Source organism: Pseudophryne corroboree, chromosome 7, assembly GCF_028390025.1.
Source record: "Pseudophryne corroboree isolate aPseCor3 chromosome 7, aPseCor3.hap2, whole genome shotgun sequence".
Taxonomy (NCBI): domain Eukaryota; kingdom Metazoa; phylum Chordata; class Amphibia; order Anura; family Myobatrachidae; genus Pseudophryne; species Pseudophryne corroboree.
In genome coordinates, this window is record NC_086450.1 from 124,352,459 (window position 1) to 124,377,865 (window position 25,407).

The 25,407-nt window shown below is 46.0% G+C and overlaps 1 protein-coding gene and 1 non-coding gene across 3 annotated transcripts in view; one reads left to right on the forward strand and one right to left on the reverse strand.

Moving 5' to 3' along the window:
- Positions 1-25,407, forward strand: part of GRB14 (growth factor receptor bound protein 14) — a 225,945-nt gene that overhangs the window by 194,044 nt on the left and 6,494 nt on the right. For both annotated transcript variants that reach the window (XM_063933621.1, XM_063933622.1), the window contains one exon: positions 14,699-14,792. In XM_063933621.1, the coding sequence (XP_063789691.1) occupies positions 14,699-14,792 (94 nt within the window). The remainder of the gene's footprint in view (positions 1-14,698; positions 14,793-25,407) is intronic.
- On the reverse strand, positions 19,254-19,325 carry TRNAC-GCA (transfer RNA cysteine (anticodon GCA)). The gene has a single exon. It is a non-coding gene; the product is annotated as a tRNA-Cys (tRNA).

Here is a 25,407-nt window from a genome sequence, read left to right on the forward strand (position 1 = left end):
GATGACACCACCTTTTGAAATTGGGGACGAGTCCGCAATTCTGCCCTGTCCATATGAAAAACCAGATAGGGGCTTTTACATGACAAAGCCGCCAATTCTGACACGCCTAGCCGAAGCTAAGGCCAATAGCATGACCACCTTCCACGTGAGATACTTTAGCTCCACGGTCTTAAGTGGTTCAAACCAGTGGGATTTTAGGAAACCCAACACCACGTTGAGATCCCAAGGTGCCACTGGTGGCACAAAAGGGGGCTGAATATGCAGCACTCCCTTAACAAACGTCTGACCTTCAGGAAGAGACGCCAGTTCCTTTTGAAAGAAAATGGATAGGGCCGAAATCTGGACCTTTATGGATCCCAACTTCAAGCCCATAGTCACTCCAGACTGTAGAAAGTGCAGAAATCTGCCCAGTTGGAATTCCTCTGTAGGGGCCTTCCTGGCCTCACACCAAGCAACATATTTTCGCCATATGCGGTGATAATGCTTTGCTGTCACGTCCTTCCTAGCCTTTATCAGCGTAGGAATAACTTCCTCTGGAATGCCTTTTTCCGCTAGGATCCGGCGTTCAACCGCCATGCCGTCAAACGCAGCCGCGGTAAGTCTTGGAACAGGCAGGGCCCCTGTTGCAACAGGTCCTGTCTGAGAGGCAGAGGCCATGGGTCCTCTGTGAGCATTTCTTGCAGTTCCGGGTACCAAGGCCTTCTTGGCCAATCCGGAACAATGAGTATTGTTCTCATTCCTCTTCTTCTTACGATTCTCAGCACCTTGGGTATGAGAGGAAGAGGAGGAAATACATAGACCGACTGGAACACCCACGGTGTTACCAGGGCGTCCACAGCTATCGCCTGAGGGTCTCTTGACCTGGTGCAATACCGTTGTAGCTTTTTGTTGAGATGGGACGCCATCATGTCTACCTGTGGCAGTTCCCATCGATTTGTAATCTGAATGAAGACTTCGTGATGAAGTCCCCACTCTCCTGGGTGAAGGTCGTGCCTGCTGAGGAAGTCTGCTTCCCAGTTGTCCACCCCCGGAATGAACACTGCTGACAGTGCTTGCACGTGATTCTCCGCCCAGCGAAGAATCCTGGTGGCTTCCGCCATCGCGACTCTGCTTCTTGTGCCGCCCTGGCGGTTTACATGAGCCACCGCGGTGATGTTGTCTGACTGAATCAGCACCGGTTGGTTGCGAAGCAGGGGCTCCGCTTGACTCAGGGCATTGAATATGGCCCTTAGTTCCAGGATATTTATGTGCAGACAAGTCTCCTGACTTGACCACAACCCTTGGAAGTTTCTTCCCTGAGTGACTGCCCCCCACCCTCGGAGGCTCGCATCTGTGGTCACCAGGACCCAGTCCTGTATGCCGAACCTGCGGCCCTCGAGAAGGTGAGCACTCTGTAGCCACTACAGAAGAGACACCCTGGCCCTGGGGGACAGGGTGATCAGCCGCTGCATCTGAAGATGCGATCCGGACCATTTGTCCAACAGATCCCATTGAAAGATCCTCGCATGGAACCTGCCGAAGGGAATGGCTTCGTACGATGCCACCATCTTTCCCAGGACTCGCGTGCAGTGATGCACCGACACCTGTTTCGGTTTTAAGAGGTCTCTGACTGGAGTCACAAGCTCTTGAGCCTTCTCCGTCGGGAGAAACACCTTCTTCTGGTCTGTGTCCAGAATCATGCCCAGAAAGGGCAGACGCGTCGTAGGAATCAGCTGCGACTTTGGGATATTCAGAATCCAGCCATGCTGTTGCAACACTTCCTGAGAGTGCGCTACGCTGATCTGCAACTGCTCCCTTGACCTCGCCTTTATGAGGAGATCGTCCAAGTATGGGATAACTGTGACTCCTTGCTTTCTCAGGATCACCATCATTTCTGCCATTACCTTGGTAAATATTCTCGGTGCGTGGAGAGCCCAAACGGCAACGTCTGGAATTGGTAATGACAGTTCTGTACCACGAATCTGAGGTACTCCTGATGAGGCGGATAAATGGGGACATGCAAGTAAGCATCCTTGATGTCCAGAGACACCATAATATACCCCTCTTCCAGGCTTGCAATGACCGCTCTGAGCAATTCCATTTTGAACTTGAATCTTTTCAGATAAATGTTCAGGGACTTTAAATTTAATATAGGTCTGACCGAACCGTCCGGTTTCGGTACCACAAACATTGTGAAATAGTATCCCTTTCCCTGTTGAAGAAGGGGAACCTTTACCACCACCTGCTGGAGAAATAGCTTGTGAATTGCCGCTACCACTACTTCCCTTTCTATGGGGGAAGCTGGCAGGGCCGATTTTAGGTAACGTTGAGGGGGCATCACCTCGAATTCCAGCTTGTATCCCTGAGACACAAGCTGTACAGCCCAGGGATCCACCTGTGAGCAAACCCACTGGTGGCTGAAATGTCGGAGACGCGCCCCCACCGCTCCTGGCTCCACCCGTGGAGCCCCAGTGTCATGCGGTGGATTTAGTGGAAGCCGGGGAGGACTTCTGTTCCTGGGAACTAGCTGTAAGGTGCAGATTTTTTCCTCTACCCCTGCCTCTAGCAAGAAAGGAAGCACCTCTGACCTTCTTGCTTCTTTGTGCGCGAAAGGACTGCATTTGGTAATACGGTGCTTTCTTAGGTTGTGAGGGAATATATGGCAAAAAGTTTGACTTCCCAGCAGTAGCTGTGGAAACCAGGTCCGAGAGACCATCCCCAAACAATTCCTCACCCTTGTAAGGTAACACCTCCATGTGTTTTTTGGAGTCGTCATCACCTGTCCACTGCCGAGTCCACAGGACCCTCCTGGCAGAAATTGACATTGCATTAATTCTAGAGCCCAGTAGGCAAATGTCCCTCTGGGCATCCCTCATATATAGGACAGTGTCTTTTATATGCCCCAGGGTCAGCATAATGGTATCCCTGTCCAAGGTATCCATTTCCTCAGACAGATTATCTGTCCACGCTGCTACAGCACTACACATCCACGCCGACGCAATTGCCGGCCTCAGTAGAGTCCCTGAATGTGTATAAACAGATTTCAGGATACTTTCCTGCTTTCTATCTGCAGGATCCTTAAGGGTGGCCGTATCCTGCGACGGCAGGGCCACCTTCTTAGATAAGCGTGTGAGAGCTTTATCTACCCTAGGGGAGGATTCCCAGCGCACCCTGTCCTCTGGCGGGAAAGGGTACGCCATAAGTAACCTTTTGGAAAACAGGACTTTCTTATCTGGGGAATCCCACGCTCTTTCACATAACTCATTTAACTCATGTGAAGGGGGAAAAGTCACCTCTTGCTTTTTCTCCCCATACATATAAACCCTCTTGTCAGGGACAGGGTTTACCTCTGATATGTGTAAAACATCCTTCATCGCTATAATCATGTAGCGTATAGCTTTTGTCATTTTCGGTTGCAATTTTGCATCATCGTCATCGACACTGGAGTCAGAATCCGTGTCGACATCTGTGTCAACCATTTTGGATAGTGGACGCTTTTGAGACCCTGAGGGCCTCTGCGCTGTAGGATCAGGCATGGGTTGAGACCCTGACTGGCCCGAGGTATCAGCTTTATCCAACCTTTTATGTAAGGAGTTTACATTATCATTTAACACCTTCCACATATCCATCCAATCAGGTGTCGGCACCGTCGGCGGCGACACGTCAGTCAACTGCACTTGCTCTGCCTCCACATAGCCCTCTTCGTCAAACATGTTGACACACTCGTACCGACACACCACACACACAGGGGAAGCTCTAAATGAGGACAGGACCCCCACAAGGCCTTTTGGAGACACAGAGAGAGAGTATGCCAGCACACACCCCAGCACTATATAACCCAGGGATTACACAGTTACACAGTACTTTAGTGTTTACTCAGTAGCTGCTGTATTATGATTAATGCGCCTAAATTTATGTGCCCCCCCCTCTCTTTTTCACCCTTCTACCGTGATTCTGCAGGGGAGAGCCTGGGGAGCTTCCTCTCAGCGGAGCTGTGGCAGGAAAATGGCGCTGGTGAGTGCTGAGGACGAAGGCCCCGCCCCCTCAGCGGCGGGCTTCTGTCCCGCGATTTTCTGTAAAATAAATGGCGGGGGCTCATACATATAAGTGTCCCACTGTCTATATGCAGTTTTCGCCAGGAGATATCAATTGCTGCCCAGGGCGCCCCCCCCTGCGCCCTGCACCCTACAGTGACCGGAGTGTGTGGGTTAGTGTGGGCGCAATGGCGCACAGCTGCAGTGCTGTGCGCTACCTCATGTGAAGACAGGAGTCTTCTGCCGCCGATTTCGATGTCTTCTCCGCTTCTGCCGGCTTCTGTCTTCTGGCTCTGCGAGGGGGACGGCGGCGCGGCTCCGGGAACGGACGACAAGGTCAGGTCCTGTGTTCGATCCCTCTGGAGCTAATGGTGTCCAGTAGCCTAAGAAGCGCAACCTAGCCGCAGTTAGTAGGTTTGCTTCTCTCCCCTCAGTCCCACGTAGCAGAGAGTCTGTTGCCAGCAGAAGCTCTCTGAAAATAAAAAAACCTAACTAAAATACTTTCTTATTAGCAAGCTCAGGAGAGCTCACTAAAAGCACCCAGCTCTGTCCGGGCACAGATTCTAACTGAGGTCTGGAGGAGGGGCATAGAGGGAGGAGCCAGTGCACACCAGATAGTACTAAATCTTTCTTTAGAGTGCCCAGTCTCCTGCGGAGCCCGCTATTCCCCATGGTCCTTACGGAGTTCCCAGCATCCACTAGGACGTTAGAGAAATGTAATAACACCCATTGGCTTAGCTATACTGGGTGCAGAAGGTGCTATTGCTATGGAACCCAGAGGCTTATGGGACCCCAGACCCAGATCATATAGATGTCCACCAAGTTCCTGGAATTGCCAGCTAAGCAATTGGGTATGGCCCATTGCCCAGTCTGTAAAGGAGGATTTATCAGTGCTCATATAGATAGCATTCTCTCTTTGTCTCACTCTGAATAAAGACCCACACTATTTTCATCAATTTTCTGGGGAACACAGTAATGTTACATGATATGAACTTGGGAGAGGGGGATGGACTGTAATATGGCATCAGATAAACTAGGGGCACTATAATGTTGCACAGCATGAACTGGGGACTCTGTGGTGTAGCCCACTACGAGCTGAGGGGGATTGTAATGTGGCACAATATGAACTGGGGGCAATGCAGTGTTTTGTAAAATGAAGTAGGACACTGGGGGGCGTGGCTTGGATCAGCATGGAGTAACAGCACTACGCTGTAGCTCCCTCCACCAATCCGGTTAAATCTTCCTGTTCAATGGCGCCAGGTTGGCTATAACCTACTATGCAGGCATGTTATAGTGTGCTGCACCTTCCGGTCTGTGAGGTGCGGCTGTTGCTGCAGGACTACTCTGTCTTTTGGTGATCCACTGTGCGGCCTGTGTGCAGGACGATGCCGATGGCCTCGCAGGATGCTCCTGTGTTGTGCGCCGCTGCACTTCCAGTCGCTGCTCTCTCCTGACCGCTCCAGCTGGTGGACTGGGGTGCTTGATGCTGGCAATCTGAGGTGGTGGTGGTGGAGGAGCCCTGTACCGCCGGGACTGGGGAGCTGTTTGCCACAGACGCACTTTACCGTCACTGAGCCACCATCTTCCCTTCGCTTGCCTGCGGTGACACTGGGCTGGAAGTGGTACGGCTCTTCTCCTGTGTTCCCTAGTAAGTGCTGTTACTATTGCTGCTAGATACTGCAGAGGCCTTACTACTGCTTTCCTGCTACAGCAGAATCATCATTTACTCAGTCTGCCAGGCACCTATATGTGACTCTTAGGGACTAGGCTTCTACATTACCCTAGTCTGCTGAGTTTCTACTTGGGCTGCTAAGAGTTGTGACTTCCAGTTGTCACTGGAGGATCACCTTGCAGATGTGCTTCTGATATATTTTGCTGATGGCTGCTGCAGTCCAGATGAAACGGATGCTGTATTGTTATATTACTTGGACTCTACTCCTGTCCTATGTCCTGATATCCTGCTCCATAATATTCCCGCTGCTGCTCCCATTATATCGCTGATCCACTTCTGGTGTATTATACTCAATCTGCAGCTGTGTGGATACTGCTGTTGCTTGCCGTCTCAGCTGTCTTATTACTGTTATTTACACATGCTGTGTCTCTGATACTCCACCCTAGCACCCTCTCTCATTGTGATTGTTCCTGCTCTGCACCGTACATAGTTTGCATTCTATTGTTTGATTTCACCATGGTGAGTGGCGAACAAGCAGTAGGAGCAGTGAAAAAGCTAGAAAAGTTTGGAAGATCCTCACAGACTTCTCAATCTGCCAGGCAGGGGGATTTAAATCCGTCCTCTCCTGCACAGAAGGGGGGATGCCCCTGAATCAGCTGAACCTGTACATTCTACCCAACAAATATTACAGGCCGTCTCTGTGTCTGAATAGAGGGTTACTGATAAGATTGGACAAGTGCAAATGGATGTCTCTCTGCTTTGGCAAGATTTACAGAAAATAAGAGAGAGAATGGGCGAGACTGAACACCGGATCTCAGCTCTTGAGGACACTACTTCTCCCTTAAAAAACAAAGTGGAAGACCTGTCAACTCAGATGGTCTCTATACAGGCTAAACTGTCTGATATCAAGGGAAGACTTTGGCGCAATAATGTTAGATTTGTCGGACTTCCTGAGAGAGCGTAAGGATACTTCCCCAGAGACATTTCTTGGAATTTGGCTGATTAAGCTGTTTGCTAGAGATGCGTTTACTCCTCAAGCTCAGTTCACTGTGGAGTGTGCACATAGACTTCCACCCCGTCTTCCTCCACTGGGAGCCCCTGCTCTAACCTTTATTGAACGTTTTCTCCATTACAAGGATCGTGACGTGATACTTCGGTTAGCTCGGACGAAGGGCCCTTTACAATTTGACGGTCATAATGTCTCTGTCTTTCCGGATTTCACCTTGGAAGTGCAAAAGAGTCGCTCGCAATATATCCATGTTAAGAGAAAACTTCGGGAACGAAATATGCAATATTCAATGATCTTTCCGGCAAGACTGCGAGTGGTATTCAACAACACTACTCACTTCTTCAATTCTTCAGAGGATGCTCACGACTGGCTGGAACGGCAACCCCGTGCTCCTCGCTGAGTAGCCTTTTATGTTGTTTGTATCCTTCTTTCTTACATAGTGAGGGGTGCTGAAACATAGCCCTGCTATTTAGTTTTTCTTGTGTTATTACTTATTAGCCTGCTCACATGGACTATGATACAGCATGTAATTTCTATGCCTGCTTTTCATTAAATACTACCGGCATCAGGGACCCGTACCTTTGTTGTTGTTAGTGGGGGGCCCCTACTGAATATAGTGTAGGTTTTTCCCCCCCTATCTGTTAGCTTGTTTTTTTTTTAGGACGGTTTAATCACCACGTTTTCGTTGTTTAGTTATGGGATCTAGGTATGCCTTAGGTTATCGCGGTTATACAGGGTGGGTGTGGGCGGGCATAGTTTTTTTTTTTTAAATGCCATCATTGTGTGTTTCTGTGTGTGTTTTTTACTGTAATGTCTTCTATGCTGGGAACTGCTCAGATATTGTATGCTGAAAGTTCTATACTGCTTTCTGCTACTCCTTATGGTACCTTGTTGTGTCTAGTAGCAAAGTTCTGTTCCATCTCCCCTCCTTGTCCTTTTCTGTCCCATTCTGCTGCTTTCTTTCTCTTTAGACCCTATGTCTGTTGACTCTGGTGGGCTCCACCTGCTCGGCTGGAATGTTAGGGGATTGAACGACAAGATTAAGAGGTCCTTGGTCCTATCCCAGTTTAAAAAATATCAAGCTGATGTTATATATCTGTCAGAGGCACATTTGCTCGGCAGCAAAGTTTTGGCACTTAGACTTAAAAAACCCTGCATTGGTCATATGTTTCACTCTACCTACTCTGGTAATGCTAGGGCTGTCTCGATGCTTATTAGGAAAACTGTACAGTTTCACTTGGTGTCCTGTGAAGAAGATGTACATGGCAGATATTTTTTTTTGCATGCTCATGTTAACTGCAGCCTGTTGCATGTGCTGGCTGTTTATGTCCCCACTCCATATAATAATGAAGTTCTCCGACATGCTGCCAGATTCATAGCCCAATCCCCAGTGACCCCTATGATATGTTTAGGGGACTTTAATAATATAATGGACAAGAATATAGATAGATGGAAAGAGACCGTTGTACCTACTACTCCTCAGTCTCTCTCCCCCATCCCCTTTGCACGTTTAGTCGCAGACCTGGGGTTGGTGGACATATGGAGAACCCGTAATATTGCTGTTAGTCGGTTCTCATATTACTCAGCTACTTTCCACACTTTCTCCCGTATAGATTTGGTCTTAATCTCTCCTGATCTATAGCCAGCTGTGGAGGGGGTGGAATACCTCCTGCGGGGTATTTCCGATCATTCTCCTATTTCCCTCACTTTGAAGCTAGATGAGTATAGGGGAGCGAGAATGTGGAAACTTAATCCTTTCTGGTTAACTTTGTTGGGGGCGGGCTCTGATTTGGTTGCATCCTGGGAGGGGTTCCAAACTGACAATTCAAAGTATTTAGACCCAGCTGTTAAACATGATGCCTTTTAGGCTTTCCTGCGTGGTTCATTTATTAAAAGAATCTCTGAACTTAAGCTATTTAGTTGGAGGGAAGAAGTTTGTTTAGAAGCCCAATGCCAGCAGCTGGAGACTCAATATATTCTTTTACAGCTACAATCTGATAGAATAATATGGCTAGATGCACAGAAGGAGTGGTCAGTCTATTTATTTGAGAATTCTAGGCGTAGAGCAATACTTTCATGCGGAGATGGGTGGTAGCTATTTGGCTTATTTAGCTCGTGATGACTCCAGTAATAATGTCGTCCAGTGAATGCATAATTCTACTCATCGGTTATGTTATTCTGCGGCAGATGTTCCTGAAACTTTTTGTGATTACTATTCCTCCTTATATGCCTCTCGGGTCTCCTACTCTGCTGAGCATCTTTGGGAATATCTGGCTCGGGTTGAGCTGCCATGTTTGTTTCGGGAAGATGCTGAAGCCTTAGATGCACCATTCACATTGGAAGAGATAGAGGCAGTAGTCTCGTCTCTCCCTACTTCAAAGGCCTTTGGGTGTGATGGGCTCCCTGTGGAGGTATATAAAAAACTTAGAGAGTTCTTCATTCCATATCTGTTGGAATTGTTTCATTCACTTTTCGAATGGGGTACTCTCACTCTATGTCAGAGGTCAATATTATTGTTTTAGTTAAGCCAGGTAAGGATCCCACGGTACCGGGATCTTATAGGCGCAGTGGTGATGTCTCTTGATGCTGCCAAGGCCTTCAGCTCGGTGGAGTGGGTGTACCTTTGGGGTGTACTTCAAACATTTTCTTTTGGGCCACGGTTTATAAGTCTGCTTCAAATATTGAATTCCTCCCCAATGGCTTGAGTGTAGGTAAATGGATTTACTTCAGCCACATTCCCGCTGGTGAGGGGGACCCGGCAGGGATGCCCCTTATCGCCGGCACTATTTGCTATCACTATTGAACCCCCGGCTAGCTTGTTATGTACCTCTAAAGAGGTCCGGGGAATTAGGGTTGGGAAAGCAGTGGACGTTGTGGCTCTCTACGCAGACTCCTCTTTTTACAAGACTCACTAGGATCTCTGTAGGCGATGTTCCAAATAGTTAAAACATTTGGCACATATTCTGGTCTGTTGATCATTTGGGACAAATCAAATATTTTCCCTATTTCAGGTCATATTCCCGATGATGAACATGCGGTTCATCCTTTGCAGTGGACGTTGTGGTTCAAGTACCTTGGTATTTGGATCACGGACCAAGCTTCAGAATATGTGGTTCAAAATATTGATCCTGTAGTTTTGAATTTTAAGAAAAAAGCTCATGCCTGGAGAAAATTGCCTTTATCTGTTCTTGGACGCATTAATTTGTTCAAAATGGCCACCCAGCCCAACTTTCTGTATATCTTGCAACACTCCCCAGTCTATATTCCGAAGAAAATATTTAGGGCAGGATGTCCTAAGGGAAAAATGCGGTAAAACCCCCATTTTGGGGGGTTTTATCGCATTTTCAAATGTACTAAGACCCGGCCGCCCACATATCGGCTCGGAGGGTATCGTCATCTTTTTATGGCGATACCCTATAGAAGCCTATGGCCTTCATTCCGCAACCCGCCACACTTACCACACCTGCCGCTTATGCCGACCCCTCTCTCACCAGTGTGTCCTGGCAGCCTGCTCCAGCATCCCCCGCCTCCTCCTCCCCTGCATCACAGCCTTGTCTCCTTCCGGCTGCAGGGGGGAGGAGGAGGAGCCCCGGGAATCCCAGCACACGTCACCTCCCGGTGTTTGGAGGTTACAGAGTCCGCCACAAACCCTCTCCTTGGGACTATCACTGATCGCAGGGCATTCCTGGCATTGCATTGCGATACTAATCGCATATGTTAGTACATATGCGATTAGCATCGTTGCAATGACCGGCGATGACCTGCGATCAGTAATAGTACATCCCACCCTTAGTGGAATAGACAGTATACTATCGTAATTTATCTAGGGCACCAATACGGTTAGAGTCTCCATTATAACTTTATATAAGTCTCAGCTATCTGGGGGTCTAGGACTTTCTAATCTTAGGTTATATAGCTGCACAACTGACACATTTGTCTAGTTGAACTATGGATACCGTGGACCTGACTATGGTGGGATTCTTGGCCGAGCGGGGGGTGGCGGGGGTTCCTCCTCTTCTTTTTCCTTTTCTCCTTTACAATTCCTACTCTCCGGTCTGTCAGCTGCTGGATTACCCCAATTGCTTCGTCAGGCCTTACTGGTCTGGCGGATTGCTCGTACTCTTTATGACTGGGTGGATCAGGATGGCAGAGCTCCACTATGGTTTAATAATGCATTCTCTGAATTGTTCAAGTTGTCACTGCATAAAATTTGGATTACAAAGGAAGTGTTCTCAATGGGACAACTGTATTATGGAGGGTATTTAAGTCCTTTGAACAGTTAAAGGAGGAATTTAGTATCCCTAATACTGCTTTGTTTAGATACTTCCAATTACGACATGCCATACAAACCCAATTCCCTCAAGGACCCCCAGTAATCTATGATTCCCCTGTTAAGGTGCTGTTACTTAATTTGGGCTTGAGGGGGAAAGTCTCTGTTACATATGCTGCTATTAATGATTTGTTGAATCCAGACCAACTAAATGGCCTTAGACTAAAATGGGAAGCAGATCTGGGACCTCTATCTAATCTAAATACAGAACCCCCTCCCTGTATTAGATTTCGGCAAGTATTTTCTTTTACTCCATAGAGTCTACCATACACCTGTGTCCATGCAAAGAGCTGGACTCAGGGATAATTCCCTTTGTCCCAAATGTCACGTTGACAATGCCGAGTTATGGCATATGCTATGGGATTGTCCCATGGTTAATCCATTTTGGGTTGGCTGATGTGCTGTTGACTACTCCTTCACTTCCTGCTATGAATCCACAGCTCTGTTTATTTGGACTGGATCTTGAGGAGACACATTCAGTCACGATTTATAGTTATGTCCTCTGCCTTACTACTCTAGTCAATGTGGTTATAGCGAGAGTTTGGTTTTCTGCTGATTCCTCTAAATCATATAAATGGATTGCATTGGTTAACGATGTGGCCTGGCATGAACGGCATATGTCCGGTATTCTATCGCATTAAATATAAAATACTTTTACTTACATACAAAGCTATTAACCAAACTGCACCATCATACATCTCCTCACTCATCTCAAAATATCTCCCTACTAGACCTCTCCGCTCTGCACAAGATCTGCGTCTCTCATCCACATGTATTACCTGTTCCCACTCAAAATTACAGGACTTTACTCGGGCTTCACCCACTCTGTGAAATGCCCTCCCACGCACAATAAGACTCTCCTCTAGTCTCCAAACCTTTAAATGTTCCCTGAAAACTCATCTCTTCAGACAAGCCTACCAAATTCCAGACCCACCCACATAACCTTCAATTCTTCCCTATCCAGTTACATCCTCTCTGTACAGTCCACATAACCTTACATTTTGTCTTCCAACATTGCTGGGTGATCATATCATACAACTCATTAAGAACCTAGCAATCTGGTGGACCATTATGCAACAGGTAGCATCTATCCTTGTGTATCAGTGCCTATTTCCCTATAGATTGTAAGCTTGCAAGCAGGGCCTACCTACCTCTATGTCTGTCTGTCTTTGCCCAGTTTTGTTCTATAACTGTTGTTCTAATTGTAAAGCGCAACTGACTATGCTGCGCTATATAAGAAACTGCTAATAAATAAATAAAATATGTTCAAAGCACGTGGCTCTGACTCTAGGTTTCTTGAGTAATAGGATAGATCGTGCAGTTCTAGATTGGGCAGGGATGATGGAACTTTACCAAATCCATGAGTATATGATGTGATGTACTGTATTTCCAGTAACACTTTATCAATTTTGTTCTCCTGTCTCCAACATGTTCTAGATTGAAATTGTTTCCTTTAAGCTATTGTTTACAGGACCTTGCTATGGGACTGTTACATGTTGGCGAAAAATAGACAGGCAGACAGATTTACTTTTTTCTATATTTTTTATTGATGGCATATTGATGTTATTATTGATATTGTTTTTTTTCTTTTCTTTACTTATGTTATGTACTGTGATCTGAAAAGTTCAATTAAAACTAACTCATTTAAAAAAAATCACTGATATGGCAGACAATTAACTGGCGCACAGTATGGACTGGAGACAATAATATGAACTGGAGGCACTGAAGTGTGAACTGGAGGCACTACACTGTGACATAATGTGATCTGGCAGCACTATAGTGTGGCATAAAGTGAACTGATGGCACTGTGGGGATCAAAAATGAACTAGGGCACATACAGTACTATGGGGCATAAAATTAAAAACCACTGCAGAGTGAGTTGTCTCTTTGAAGCATTGGGGCGTGGCGCCCCTCCTAAATTCTCCTATGAGGCCCACTAAGTTCTGGCTACAACCCTAATTACTCCCACTGGGACACAGGTGTGGTATGGAAGGTCGACAACTCTTAGGTCGACATACTCTAGGTCGACCAGCATTGGTCGACAGTAACTAGGTCGACAGGGATTCTAGGTCGACAGTGTTTCTAGGTCGACAGGTCAAAAGGTCAACATGAGTTAAAAAAAAAAAATTGGTGTCGTTTTCTCCATACAGTGGCCGGAAACCAGGAATGTCGACCTTTTGACCTGTCAACCTAGAGACCCTGTCAACCTAGAAACCCTGTCGACATAGTTACTGTCAACCAATAGTGGTCGACCTAGAGAACGGATACCCTGGGACACTGTGCTAGATGTGTGTTGGGCCCTGCATTTTGATCTTCAGATTTATAACTTTAGTAAGATCTTCTGATGTGCAAAGTTAAAGGAAAAGTAATGAGATACATTTCAAGAATTTAACATACAAACATACAATGTGAAGGCAGAAAAGAACCTACAGTTTCAGCAAGTGTACAAGATTGCTCAAACCGCAGACTACTCTGGCCATGTGATGACATCATTTTCATCAGGGTCCAACTTTTATAATAAAAGGTTAAGGGGGCCAAATTAATATATTATTAGATTTATTATACAGGGTGATTCAAAAGTTGCAGTACACCCTTTTGTTTCAAAAACTGTGCAGGAAATGGGAAAACTAAATACTCCAGTGAGGTATGGGTGAGGTGGACTGTCTTTTACGGTATGTACTGAACATGGGCGCCATCTTGAAATCGGCCATCTTGAATCTGAGTCAGTTTTTTCAAATGGAAAGGGGGTCGTGTAACATGTCAAACAACATCAGAATTTGCTGAAAAGTTTAATTTGAAATATCAGTTATGGTTCAAAAGTTACAACACTTTTTTGATGCATGTAACTTAAGATGGCTTTGACAAAAGAGGAGAGAATTGAGGTCATTTTGATGTCTGGAGAACGACGTTTCCGTGTCATAGCTGCAGATTTTAACAACCAGAACCCATAAAGACCTCCAATTTCACATAACACTGTCAGGTGCTTAATTTCCAAATTCTGAGAAACAGACATCATCTCCAGCAATGCATTGAAGAAGCGTGTGCCAGCATGTCTTTGGAAATCTTTCTGCTAGTGCATGACGATTGGATCCAGTGCCTTGGAATTTGTGTTGACCAAGAGGTACAACATGTTGAACACATTAAATGACTGTCCTTTATGGAGAACAATTCAGCCTGTAATTCCATCAAAAAAAGTGTTGTAACTTTTGAACCATAAATTATATTTCAAATCTGTTTGCAGCAATAAACTTTTCGGCAAATTCTAATGCTGTTTGACATGTTACATAACCCCCTTTCCATTTGAAAAAAACTGACTTATAGTCAAGATGACTGATATCAAGTTGGCGCCCATGTTCAGTACATACTCTAAAAGATAGCCCACCTCACCCATACCTTACTGGGGTATTCAGTTTTCCCATTTCCTGCACAGTTTTTGAAACAAAAGGGTGTACTGCGACTTTTGAATCACCCTGTATATATTATATTTAATAACTACATTAAAGAGGCAATATTAATTTACTTATGATTAAGACAACACTTATCAGTCAATGATCACTAAGTGTTAGTACTGGTACTTTAACTTTCTCCAGTGTATCTATCTCCAAGACTTAGTATATAGGCCCCTCTGTCAGTAAAACATGCCCTTAATATGTTTTCTTTCTTTTTTTTTTTAGCGTTTTTTTGGTCCGGGAAAGCCAAAGTACTCCAAAGTCATTTGTACTTTCAATGTGTTATGGACAGAAGATAAAGCATTTTCAGATTGTTCCAGTAAGTAATGGGTATCACATTTGCCAGCTTACTTATTATAAATTGATGGAGTGTAGCATTTTATTTAATTGAAATATTGGTATGTATGTTGCTTGTATTCATAATGCACATGCACAGGAATGCATGCATACGCAATCAGATTTACCAAATTTGGCCCAGGTAGCTGCAGATGGAATTAGCCTATTGTAGTCTATGAGCTAATTATGGCAGATATTTTCGGAGAGTGATTCTCCATCACTCCCCCACTGACGCATTCTATAGCCATCAGCCACACATGTACAGTGGGGGTAATTCTGAGTTGATCGCAGCAGCAATTTTGTTAGCAGTTGGGCAAAACTATTTGCACCTCAGGTGGGGCAAATATAACATTTGCAGAGAGAGTTAGATTTGGGTGGGTTATATTGTTTCTGTGAAGGGTAAATACTGGCTGCTTTATTTTTACACTGCAATTTAGATTTCAGTTTGAACACACCCCACACAAATCTAACTCTCTCTGCACGTTACATCTGCCACACCTGCAGTGCAAATGGTTTTGCCCAACTGCTAACAAATTTGCTGCTGCGATCAACTCGAAATTACCCCCAGTATGCGCTATGAAGCCAAACCAGGAAGCAGAGTGATAGTGGAAGCTGTCACTCTGCTTCTAGCTCTTCACCTGGATGAGCTCTTATTGGAGCCCATCTTCCAACAAGAACTAGTTAGTATATTTGTATGACAATATACATTTTCACATTACAAATTTAGGTGAAAAATAGTTATCACACCTACATTTTAAATGCAGTGTTTTCCATGGTAATAATGATAGAATAAAGTGGCTGCTCTTGTTGCACTACAAGTGCAAGCATGCATTGTGCACCAGTACAGACTGGCACCTGTAGTGTCACAACAGAGGACATTACAAATGTTGGCCCCTGTGAGATTAACAGATATTACGGTATGTAAGGCTCAGTGAGATTCATACTACCAGAAATGGGCTGGCAGAGAATGGCAAAGATAAGCTTAGATATTTTACATCTGGTTTAAGCATGATGTTTACTTACGGTGTTCACATGTATTACATACTTTTTACCGGCGGACGGGATGACAGATGTTAATATCCCGACAGCGGCATCCCGCCAGCCAGAATGCCAGCAGCAGGGCAATCCCCATGCAAGCTCGCTGCGCTCGCCACACTGTAGGCTCGGTGGGTCTCTACGCTCACCATACTGCAGGCTCGGTGGGTCTCTGCGCTCACCACACCATAGGCTTGGTGGGTCTCTGCGTTCGCCACACTGCAGGCTCTGTGGGTTTCTGTGCTCACCACACCACAGGCTCGGTAGGTCTTTGTGCTCACGACACTGCAGGCTCGGTGGGTCTCTGCGCTCACCACACTGCAGGCTCGGTGGGTCTCTATGCTCACCACACTGCAGGCTCGGTGGGTCTCTATGCTCACCACACTGCAGGCTCTGTGGGTTTCTGCGCTCACCACACCACAGGCTCGGTGGGTTTCTGCGCTCACCACACTGCAGGCTCAGTGGGTCTCTGTGCTCATCACACTGCAGGCTCAGTGGTTCTCTGTGCTCATCACACTGCAGGCTCGGTGGGTCTTGACGCTCATCACACTGCAGGCTCGGTGGGTCTCTGCGCTCACCACACTGCAGGCTCAGTGGGTCTCTGTGCTCATCACACTGCAGGCTCGGAGGGTCTTGACGCTCATCACACTGCAGGCTCGGTGGGTCTCTGCGCTCACCACACTGCAGGCTTGGTGGGTCTCTGTGCTAACCTCACTGCAGGCTATGTGGCTCTCTGTGCTCACCACAGGATCTATTCCCTCTTTATGGCTGTCGCGGACTCCCACGAGTGGGAATAGCCGTTGTGTGCTGGGATTCCGGCTGTCGGCATTGTTGGCTGTCGGGATGTTGGTGTTGGCATTCTGAATGCTGGGATCCCTAGATCCAGCAATTTAACTGCCACCCGTTCACACAGTACCACCACACATTGTATGCGGATTAAACAGTGTCGTAACTAGACATTTTAGTGCTGTGTGCAAGAAACAGCATGGGCGCCCCCCCCCCCCCTTTCATGTTTTGTAAAAAATTCTACCCCCCTTCCCCCAGAAGCTGGCTGACATAAACATTTACATGTTAAATTTACATTTAATTTTAGGAAGGCTAGCTTCAGTATGCTGAGATGTGCATTAAATGAGATTGAGTGGGAAGTTTTGTTTCATGGTAAGAACACTTCGGAAATGTGGGATGCTTTAAAAGGGTCGCTAGATAGCAATATTCACAAATTTATTCCCATGGGCAGTAAGCGCAGGAGCAGGGGTGTATCTAGGGGTCCGGGCGCCCCTGGCAAAGTAAGGTACTGGCGCCCCCATATTTGAAATAGGGAAGGTGTATGTGCAAAAAAGTGACATGATCTTGTGGGAAAGGGGCATGACCATACAATAGTTCCCCCAATTCAAATTACGCTTCACAGTAGGAACCCTTATACATATTATGCTCACACAGTAGCAGTTCCCTTTGCACATTATGCCCACACAGTAATTCTTATAACACTGAGGAGACATCAACAGTGCCTGGCCTGGCTGAGGAGGCAATTCCACTCAAGGCCAGGTAGTTTAATCAAATAGTAGTGCAAAGAAGTGCAGTGCAGCGCACTTGCCAGTGGTGCAAGTAAAAAAAAAATCTTAGTGGTACTGTGTGCACGCGATGAAGGCATGTGCATGGCAAAAAATGGGTGTGGCCATTGAAAATGGGGGTGTGATACACATATGACCCCAATAGTGAAGTACCAGATACACATATGCCCCCAATAGTGCCAGATACACATATGCCCCCACAGTGCCAGATACACATATGCCCCCACAGTGCCAGATATGCTCTCACTGTGCTAGATATTCCCCCACAGTGCCAGATACACATATGACCCCACAGTGCCAGATATGCCCCCCACAGTGCTAGATATGACCCCATGTTGCCATATGCCCCCACATTGCCAGATAGACATGCCCCCACAGTGCCAGATATGCCCCCATGTTGCCAGATATGCCCCCACATTGCCAGATACACATGCTCCCACGGTGCCAGATATGCCCCTATAGTGTCAGATATGCCCCCACGGTGCCAGATACACATATGCCCCCACAGTGCCAGATAAGCCCTCACAGTCATATAGTCATAGTCCCCATCCCACTCCCAGCACATAGCCATAGTCCCCTCCCAGTAAATAGCCATAGCCCCCACCTCCCCTAGCAATAGCCATAGTCCCCCCAGCACATAGCCATAGTCTCCACCTCTCCCAACACAGTCATACAGTAGTCCCCACCCCCTCCCATCACATAACAATAGTTCCCTGCTAGCACAGATAGCCGTAGTCCCTCTCCCTGCACATAGCCCCTCACCTCCCCAAGCACATAGCCATAGTCCCCATCCCACTCCCAGCACATAGCTGTAGTCCGCCCTTAGAACATTGTAGTAGTCTCCCCCACTCCCAGCACATACATAGCCTCCCCACACAGCACACAGCCCTAGTCACCACCCCACAACATACCAGCAGATAGCTGTAGTGTCTGGCAATACCTGCTGTGCCGAGCTGCATGGGATGGAGGGCAGAGGATCCCAAGGGTTGCTGGGAGCTGTAGTTTATTTTCAGTTTCTTCCCTGTAGTGCATTGCGGTGCCAGACACCGGCGCCAGCTCCTGCCTTCTGATCGATCCTCTGCCCTCCATCCTAGGCAATGCACAGGCAGCTCGGCACAGCAGGTATTGCCAGACACTTTGGCTTAAGGGATTCCACCCATTGGCCGAGGGTGGCACCATCAAGCGGCACCCCCTGCTCGGCTGGCGCCCCTGGCGAGTGCCATCCTGGCCAATGGGTAGATACACCCCTGGCTGTGAACATGCTCAAAAAGAAACTTTGATCATCCTAAAGCTCCACTATAGTCAGTGCTAGTCAGAGTAGGATATATTGAAATCCAGTGGTGACATTGTTTTATGGAAGCAAAACAGAACTAAAATACAAATTGTCACCAAACCAATATTAATAATTTCTGAAAACTATCTGACGTGGAAGTTTTTCTAATAAAATAAAATATTTAATTTTTGGGTCAGTGGGCTCAGATGTTCTGAAAGCATGTATGCCTTATGGACTAATTGCAAAATCAGTCTCAGTTCAAAACATGGCTGCACCAAAATTTTTTGAATTCTGCCATGTTAATGCCCAGTATTCCCTTATTTATCAAAGTTGGTTAGGAATAAAGCATTCATCCTTCATGTATAGTTATTTTATTCTGTATAATTCTCTATTAAAAGTAGCAGTAAAACCTGCCAGTGATACTGTACTTTCCTGAGGTAAAGTATTAAGTTGAAATGTCAACATTTTTTGTTGCCTGACTGCCACTTGAGTATGTTTTTACTTTACTTGAGTACCTAACGAGCTATAGACTGCAAAGTGATTCTATATATTAAAAGCAAGGTATAGGGGGCACCCGGATTTGAACCAGGGACCTCTCGATCTGCAGTTGAATGCTCTACCACTGAGCTATACCCCCAGCTCTTTCTAAATGTAAGCACATACACATTGCAGCCTTGATGTAAAGGTTACTGTAATGTATTTCTTGTCCTGCAGGAGGTGAAGGTGAGTCTGTTTTTTTATGGTGATGCTTTGTAGTTATTAGTCAGGGCATAAATAGAGAGTTCACATACTGTAGGTATAAGCTGTGAGCAGGGGTGTATCTAGGGGCCTGGGCGCCCCTGGCAAAGTAAGGGACTGGCGCCCCCATATTTGGCTGAGGGTGGCACCATCAGGCAGTGCCCCCTGCTCTGCTGGCGCCCCTGGCGAGTGCCATCCTGGCTAATGGGTAGATACACCCCTGCGCAGGAGTACCAAACTCAAACCGATGTGGCTTAACAAGAAGGTCAAGGCCGAAATCGATAAAAAGAAGCGTGCTTTCAAAGCATTTAAATCTAATGGAAAGGAGGCAGAGGCGTCACTAGGGATGGTGTCACCCGGTATGGTAACTCATGGTGTCACCCCCCATGGTCCTCCTCCTGTATCACACCACACGGAACACTTAGTAATGTACTAGTTTTACTTGTAAATCATAATTCCTGTATATCACTGAATGTATTGGCAATAGAAGTGACTAGTGATCAAGATGGCTCTGGAGTAGTTATTATCTTTCTTAGTGTAGTGCGGATAATTTCAGATATGTATGTGTGTGTGTGTGTGTGTGTTTGTGTGTGTGTGTATATATATATATATATATAATATATATTATATAATAACAACAGGGGGTGTTGGTAGGGGGGGGGGATTTGAATAGCTCCGGTGCGAGCCCAATACATTTGGGTGCCCACAAAACATTTGAATAGACCCCAATGTATCCAATAATAGTTTCATTTTGTATAGATTTGGGTTGTGGACACAGCACAGCAAGCACACCCAGGACGCTGCAGGTATCTATGGTTACCCGTATGCACAAGGATTGCGAGCATCATCAGCACTGGCCACCGGCGGGGTTTGTCCTCATTCGGCAAACCAGAAAACGCCAGTTGCAGGTCTTCTTAAGATGTTGCACATTTTATTGCATTCTGCCTTGAAAAAAAGGACGGAAGTTTTGAAATGTCGCCATTTAGCCGAATACACATACACATATAACACACACATGTTCCACAGCGCTGTACAGAGAATATTTGGCCATTCACATCAGTCCCTGCCCCAGTGGAGCTTACCCTCTATGGTGGTCATTCCGAGTTGATCGCATGTAGCAACTTTTTGCTGCTGGTGCGATCAACTAGTCCATGCCTATGGGGTGTATTTTAGCATAGCAGGGCTGCAATCACTTGTGCAGCCCTGCTATGCTAAAAAAGTTTCAAGCAAAACAAGAGTAGCCCTATACCTACTTACCCTTTGCGACGGATCCAGCGATGTAGGTCCTGTATTTGACGTCAGACATCCGCCCTCAAAACGCCTGGACACGCCTGCGACCACTCCCGGAAAATGGTCAGTTGATGCCCCGACACGCCTTCCTCCTGTCAATCTTCTTGCGGTCGCTGCTGCAACCGCTTTCCTCGTTCCAGGAGTCATTGCCGGGCGACGGCAACGCTGCGCATGCGCTGTTCCGACCCGATCGCACCACTGCGAGGAAGTGCAGCGTGCGATCAGGTCGGAATGACCCCCTATATTCCCTAACACATATACATGAACAGACAATCACACTACAGTTTATTTTTTGTTGGAAGCCAATTAACCTACCAGTATATTTTTGGATTGTGGGAGGAAACAGGAGAACCTGATGAAAACCCACGCAAGCACAGGGAGAATATACAAACTCCACACAGTTAGGGCCGTGGTAGGAATTGAACACACGACCTCTGTGCTGTTAGGCAGTAATGCTAACCATTACACCATCCATGCTGCATCTTGTATCCATATTACAAGGAGGCCAACAAAGCCTGCAGTACTGCAAATGTTGAAGTGACAGGCTTCAACATTTGCAGTACTGCAAATACGTAAAAAGGCAGATCCACATTAAAAATAAAAAACTCTGAAAAAGCCAAATCCACATAAAATACATTGCAACAGGTAGATCCACATTAACAAAAAAATACTTAAAAAGCCAGATCCACATGAACAAAAAAAAAAATCTTGTAAAAGCCAGATACACTTAAAAAAATGAACAGTTACAGTACTGTACTCACCATTGGCTGAAGACTTATTGTTATGTGGGTCCCTTACCGTGGAGATCACAGACAGGCAGGCTGCGGGAGACCAAGCAACAGGAACGTGAAGCTGCAATGCATTAGGCTATCGGGATGGGGATAACCAGGCAGAGTGGTGGGCGGCCAGGAGCCATTTTTAATGTGGCGACTATTTGCGAACCAATAGGAGCTCGCAGTCCGGCAATGCTCCTAATTAGCTGCCGGTCCACAAGCTTAGAATGGCTGGAGGTCGGCGCCTCATTTGAAGGGTTATCAGTCAGCGCTATTATCCATAGCTGCCCAGCCCCTGCCTGACCGGTTGTGTCTATGTTCCCTTCGTGATCAGGACTAGGAAGTGACAGCACGAGAGGGCAGGAGATAATTTCTGCCCTTACAGCACCTAAAATGTTTTATCCATTCTCCGTTAATTTGAGGTTATTTCATTTTATGTATGCACCATTGGACCCTCGCCGCCTCGCTTCGCTCGCCACGCTTCAGGCTCGACGTATCTCTCCGCTTCGCTCGCCATGTTTCAGGCTCGGTGTCTCGCTCCGCTTCGCTCGCAACGCTTCAGGCTCGGTGTCTCGCTCCGCTTTACTCGCCACAGGTTACTATTCCAAATAGTTTGTGACATGGACCCAGGGGGTTATGGGAAAGGTCCTCTCGACGAAGGGTAACTAGACACTACCCTGCCTGACCACATGCCCAGCCCCTTACTCACCATGTTCCCAGCCACCTCCTCGTAGTGTTCCCGGCCCAGGTCGCCAGGCACCTATACCTGGTCACCATGGCGTCTTGGTCCCCAGAATTTTTCATGCCATGCAATACACACTTATAAAATCTAATCTATTTGACCTTTTAATATTCAAATAAACATTTATTGAACTGCATTTAGTAGATCAGATTATCAGTATTAATGTACAGCAGTCACATAGATTGCACAGGACTCGGGAGCTTACAGTTAAATCAACTTACTCAGCTCCAGATGAACAGACAGGCCAGCCCTTCCCCTGCTGCTTCTTGAGGGTGCGAGCTGCACCACAGGACACAGCTACTTCCAGTCTCAGTTTGTCCCGCAGAGTCCCCGCCCGCTCCTCCCAGTCTCCCAGCCTGAAGCCACAGCCGCTGCAGTGCAGAGAGAGAGAGACTCGCGAGATGATGATGTCATCTCGCGAGTGTTTTCCGTCCATAGCTCCGCAGCGGCGGCTACAAGACACTCAGTCAGTGTGACTGAGACGCAGTACAGTGCCAGACGGACCCCAGTGACAATAACCCCGATGGCACACCCGAAGCATGCTGTCCGTGGCGCAGGGGTGTATGTTTGTTTAGTAGTTACACATAGCGGGCGACGGGCGTGACAGCGGCCCGCTATATGAGGCGGGGGTGCGGATGTGAGAGCGGCTCTATTTGGTTTCACCCCATTGAAGGGTGACACCAGGGTGCGGGCCGCTCCCCCCGCACCTCCCAAGTGACGCCACTGAAAGGAGGATTCATTCCAGTACTACAAGGAATGCAATAAAAGATGCAAAAATGCAATAAGAGCAGCTAAAATTGAAAACGAAAAGCAAATTGCTATAGAGAGTAAATCCAATCCTAATTTTTTTTAATTACATAAACAGTAAAAGGTTAAAAAAGGAGAACACAGGTCGAATAAAAGATGAATTTGGAGTATTGTTTAAATGATGATGAATCAAAAGCAGAAATACTGAACAAATTTTTCTCATCAGTGTTCACCAGAGAAGAACTGATGGTGAGAGTAGTACATAGCGATAGTGACAGTAAGGATTTGTGGTTAGATACTTGTTTAAGTGAAGAAGTAGTCAGGGAGAGATTACGCAAAATAAAGATTAATAAATCACCTGGCCCGGATGAACTTCATCCGAGGGTTCTTATGGAGCTTAGGTCACACTTAGCAAGACCCCTATACTTGATTTTCAATAGTTCAATTAGATCTGGCATGGTACTGAAGGATTGGGGTATAGCAGAGGTAGTGCCATTATTTAAAAAGGGATCCAAAAATCATCCAGGCAACTACAGACCGGTTAGTTTGACACCTATAGTGGGGAAAATATTGGAAGGAATTCTAAGGGATAGCATACAGGAGTATCTGCAGACCACTAAGATTATTAGCAAGAACCAGCATGGGTTTGTGAGGGACAGATCAAACTAACTTAGTTAACTTCTACGAGGAAGTTAGCTGCAGTGGATGTGGTCTACTTAGATTTTGCAAAAGCCTTCGATACAGTGCCTCACAGGAGACTAATCATCAAATTAAAAGAGCTTGGCCTAGGAAAAACTGTTTGTACATGGATAAGTAACTGGCTGGACAACAGGGTACAGCGAGTAGTGGTCAACAGGAAGTCCTCAAGCTGGACACCAGTAGACAGTGGAATACCACAGGGGTCCGTACTTGGGCCACTACTGTTCAACATATTTATCAATGACCTAGAAATAGGCCTGGAAAGCACAGTGTCAATCTTTGCAGATACTAAACTGTGTAGGGTAATTAATTCAGAAATAGATGTGGAGTCTCTGCAGAGTGACTTATCTAAACTTGAAATCTGCGCGTCTAAATGGAGAATGAGGTTCAATATAGAAAAATGCAAGGTTATGCATATCAGGACTAAAAACAAACTTGCATCCTACATATTAAGTGGGTAAAGTCTTGGGGTAACAGTTTTGAAAAAAGATTTGGGGGTACTCATTGATAATAAGCTTAATAACCGTATGCAATGTCAAAGCGCAGTGAGGAAGGCAAGTAAGCTGCTAGCATGCATAAAACGGGAAATTGAGACAAGGGACGAGGACGTAATTCTGCCGCTGTACAAATCATTGGTACGTCCGCACCTGGAATATTGTGATCAGCTTTGGGCACCACTGTATAAAAAAGATATCGGTAAACTCAAAAGGGTTCAAAGGCGAGCTACTAAATTGATTAGAGGGCTAGAGGGACTGGATTATGAGGATAGGCTTACTAGGTTGAATATGTATACACTGGAAAAGAGGCGTCTAAGAAGAGACATTATTAATATCTTCAAATATGTAAAGGAGCACTATAAAGAGTTATCAGAGGAATTATTTATTAAAAGAACTGTTTAGGACACGTGGGCGCTCATTGATCCTGGAGGAGAGAAATTTCTGTACTCAACAGAGCAAAGGGTTCTTCACTGTTAGGGCAATAAGGTTTTGGAATTCCTTGTCAGGGAAGGTGGTAATGGTGGACTCTGTAAATGCATTTAAAAGGGGATTGGATGAATTTCTGATTGAAAAGGATATCCAAGGTTACAACATTTAAAATATTGACGTTGTTAATCCGGGTGTAACATGATTTGTAGTTGTTAACTAGTCATAAAACATTCTTCAGCAGGTACAGTAAAATCAACTCAAGTTAATACAAAATACAGGTTGAACACGATGGCCATTTTGCCTCTTTGCAACCTCAATTACTATGTTACTGTGTTAAATTAATGTTTGAGCGCTAAAGGGGTTAATTTATAAGTGTGATATAAAGCAGACAACAGAAAGTTAAGTGACTGAAGAGATACAGTAGACAGGTGTGTAGAAACGGAAGAGGTGGTACAGTATGACAGGAGGATGGAAAGTACAGTACATCAGTGGAGTTAAGAGCCAGGAAGATTAGAATTGATAGTGGAAATATAGATTCTGGCCAACTAGCATATCCAAAGAGAGAGACTTAAAATTATTGAAGATCATTATGCAGTAATGTGCACAATGCTCATAACTATAACTGTCTACTGGAGACACTGGCCCTCATTCCGAGTTGATCGCTCGCTAGCAACTTTTTGCTGCGATCAGATAGTCGCTATCTATGGGGGAGTGTATTTTTGCTTTGCAAGTGTGCGAACGCTTTTGCAGCAGAGCAGTACAAAAACGTTTTTTGCAGTTTCTGAGTAGCTCTGGACTTACTCA